Source organism: Microtus ochrogaster, chromosome 19, assembly GCF_000317375.1.
Source record: "Microtus ochrogaster isolate Prairie Vole_2 chromosome 19, MicOch1.0, whole genome shotgun sequence".
In the NCBI taxonomy this organism is placed as follows: Eukaryota; Metazoa; Chordata; class Mammalia; order Rodentia; family Cricetidae; genus Microtus; species Microtus ochrogaster.
Window position 1 is genome coordinate 64,747,678 of NC_022021.1, and position 3,559 is coordinate 64,751,236.

Genomic DNA, 3,559 nt, shown 5'->3' on the forward strand with positions numbered 1-3,559 from the left:
AAACCAGCCTACAAACCACAATCCCAGAGAACTTAGACAACAATGAGGACACTAAGAGAGACTTACATAGATCTAATCTACATGGGAAGTAGAGAGTAGAAAAAGACAAGATCTCCTGAGTAAATTAGGAGCATGGGAACCTTGGGGGAGGGTTGAAAGAGTGAGGGGAGAGCCAGGGAGGGAAGCAGAGAAAAATGTAGAGCTCAATAAAAATCAATTTAAAAAAAAGGAGGTTGCTAACATTTTAGTTTTTAGTTTTAGAATGATAAAACTTGCCTCTTCCTTTTGCTTCTTAAGGTAAATCAAGGTCTGACCTTGGGTTGGTGCAGATTAACTTTTCCTGATGGGCAGGATCAGCTAATTCAAGCTGAGCATCCTGGAGCATATGAAAGGTATGGAAGAGCAATTTTATTTTCATGTCTCAACCGATGAAGCGTATGTGTAACTTAAATGTTACGTGTCATCTTAGTTTTTCCGATTGCAGAGTTTTCAGTTACACTGAAATTTAACTCAATGAAATATATCAAGTCAGCTTTAAACGTATGTTTGCCTCCAAGAGATTTTTTTTAAATAATTATTTTCAGCATGTCTGATTTCCTGTTGCGAGTATGATCAGCTGTGTTAGCCAACTTTGTAGTTCCTTAAGGAGACTAGAAGAAAGGTAGTCTGCAAATGACTATAAATGGTAGAAAGGTAGTCTACAAATGACTGTAAATGGTAGAAAGGTAGTCTACAAATGACTGTAAATGGCTAAGATTGCATGCATTTCTGTGAAGTGTGAGCATTGAAACTGGTTGGTGGATATTCTTAAATGGGAGGATGCTTGAACTTAGTTTATAGCAATACAACTTTTCTGCTAATGTAGTTCACTGTTAGTTGTCATGAGCAGCTTTAACTGTCGGGGCCCACAGAACTGCTTACTTAGCATCTTGAATCTATTTTTCTGTTGTGTGGTCTTGTTTTGGTCTAAATATTCCAACATTCAATTGCTATTTTAAACAGTTTCTCTCAAAAAGATAGTCCCTTTGGCAAATGTTTTCATGATTTGTTCTATCCCATCACTTAAGATCATTCAATTTATTAAACTTGTTTTTGATACTCATTAAGTTACATTTTATTATTTGCATGTTTATATATGTTTATACATGCGTGTGCTCCAGTGGGCATTTCCAGGTTTAAATTTTAGAAGGCAAATGCATATATAGACTATGTAAAGACATACGCCGAGCTTAAGGCATTTCACCTTACTTTGAAAAACTAAAAAGAGTTAGATATTTAAATTTGAGCTTTAAGTGAAGTGCAAGTATTCCTTTCTTGTTTTGATTTAGATGTTTTCTTTATAATATGAATACAAATAAAATTATTTTATTCTTTATGAATATGTGAAAAGGTTACCTCATGTGTTAGAATTTAGAAAATCATATTGCCTCATGTAAAATTTTTCTGTATCTTTTTTTTCCTCCAAACTGTCTTATTGATTTTTTTCTTATGTATTTATAGAAAGTATACAAATTCAGATTGGGAGAGTAGCAAGGTAGTAGAGCATTTCCTCAGCATAGACAAGGACCCAAGTTCCATTCGCAGCATAGAAGGGGGGAAATCAATTAAAAAAAGAAAAACTTGAAACAAGATGGCACACCCTACAATTTCAACACTTACCATAAGGATCAGAGGTTCAAGGTCATCCTTTGATGTGGGATTTCCCTCTGTATGCTGTGAATACCATTGGTTAATAAAGAAGTTGTTTTGGGTCTGTGATAGGGCAGCGTAGAGCTAGGCGGGAAAGACTGAACTGAATGCTGGGATAAAGAAGGCAGAGTCAGGGAGAAGTCATGTAGTCCTGCCAGAGACAGACACAGGATGGAACTTTACCCAGTAAGCCACAGCCACATGGCGATATACACATTCATGGAGGTGGGTTAGTTTAGGGTATAAGAGCAAGCTAGAAATATGCTTAAGCTATTGGCCAAACAGTATTGCAAATAATATAGTTTCTGTATAGTTATTTCGGGGCCAAGCAGCCGGGAACAAACAAGTGACCTCCTACAACAATCCTTAGCTACATAGTAAGTTAGAATCGAAGTTTTGGTTTTTTTAACTTCAATTCATTTTTGTTATTGTACAAATTAATTATACGAATTAATGAGTTTCCCTATCAAATATTTTTAATGTGTTTTTTCCAGATATGTGACATCAGTAACATCATGGTGCAGAAGACTAACCCAGACCAGTGTAAGACAGGCGCCCAAACAGCTGTCACCTGTTCTCAAAGAAAGCTGGTATTCAGATTTCTTGTAAACTTAATCTCTGAATAAGAGCCAATTAGTACCAAGATGTGATGGTTTGAATAAAAATGGCCCCCATAGGCTCATATATGTGAATGCTTAGTCACTAGGGAATGGCACTATTTGAAAGAATTATAAGAAGTAGGAGGCATGTGACCTTGTTAGAGGAAGTGTGTCACTAGGGGATGGACTTTGAAGTTTCAAAAACCCGTACCTGGCCTAGCCTTTCTCTCTGGAATAGGATATAGCTCTCAGCTACTACTGTTCAGTGCAGTGCGTGTTGCCATGCTCCCTCCGTGATGACAGTAGACTAAGCCTCTGAAGCTATAAGTAAGCCCAGATTAAATGCATTCTTTCACAAGAGTTGCCTTGTCTCTTCACAGCAATAGGGCAGTGACTAACACAGGCCTGGCAAGATGGCTCAGTAAGTTCATGTTTACTGCTTAGGCTGATGACCTAAATTCAGTCCTCGACCGCATGTAAATCCAGAATTGTCCTCTGACTGTGCACACACACACATACACACATACAGAGTGAATAAATAAATGTTAAAAGCAATTTTTTTTAAGTAGCAAATGGAAAACGTTGAAGCTTTTTTGCTCAAGAAAACCTTTTGTTTTAAACATATTTAACAAAATCTTTTTCATACTATAAGCTTGAAAAAAACCCTTTTCTAAAAAAAAAAAAATTACTTTTTCAAATCTGATGTACAGAAAACTCTGCATTGAAAAATTTATATCAAAATGAGTGGCTCTTTATATATGATAAATTAAATTTTTATGGAGAATTCAGTATTATTAAAGGAAATATAATACTGAGTAGCATAAGCTTCTTTTAAAAATTGACTTTTAAATAATTTCTGTTGCAGTTAATTCTTGTCCCAAATTAATAAGCGCGTTATAAAGTAAAGCAAGTAGTATTTTTAGATCCTCAGGAGACTGGGCTAGGGCTCCACAGGAGTGTCTCAGGACATCAGACTTTGGGAGTCATCAGGAGCAGAGACAGAAAGGAGCATTCAGGAGAAAACTCAGCAACTGAGAGCACCTGGCTGCTCTTTCAAAGGACGCGGGTTCCATTTCCATCACATTCGTGGCAGCTCCCAGCCCTCTTTAGCTCCAGTTCCAGGGGATCTGACATCCTCTCTGGCCTCCACTGCACCAGGCATGCATGTGGTGCACAGACTGACATACAAGAAAACAGCATACACACTAAGTATAGACGTAGATAAAGACGTTCACATGGGACGAAAACACCAGTTCATAAATCTAAAACTA

The 3,559-nt window shown here is 37.0% G+C and overlaps 1 protein-coding gene across 1 annotated transcript in view; it reads left to right on the top strand.

Annotated features, from left to right (window-relative positions):
- Positions 1–3,559, top strand: part of C19H5orf34 (chromosome 19 C5orf34 homolog) — a 20,428-nt gene that overhangs the window by 14,072 nt on the left and 2,797 nt on the right. Inside the window, exons 10-11 of the mRNA XM_005356836.3 lie at positions 298–392; positions 2,184–2,279. Of these exons, the coding sequence (XP_005356893.1) occupies positions 298–392; positions 2,184–2,279 (191 nt within the window). The remainder of the gene's footprint in view (positions 1–297; positions 393–2,183; positions 2,280–3,559) is intronic.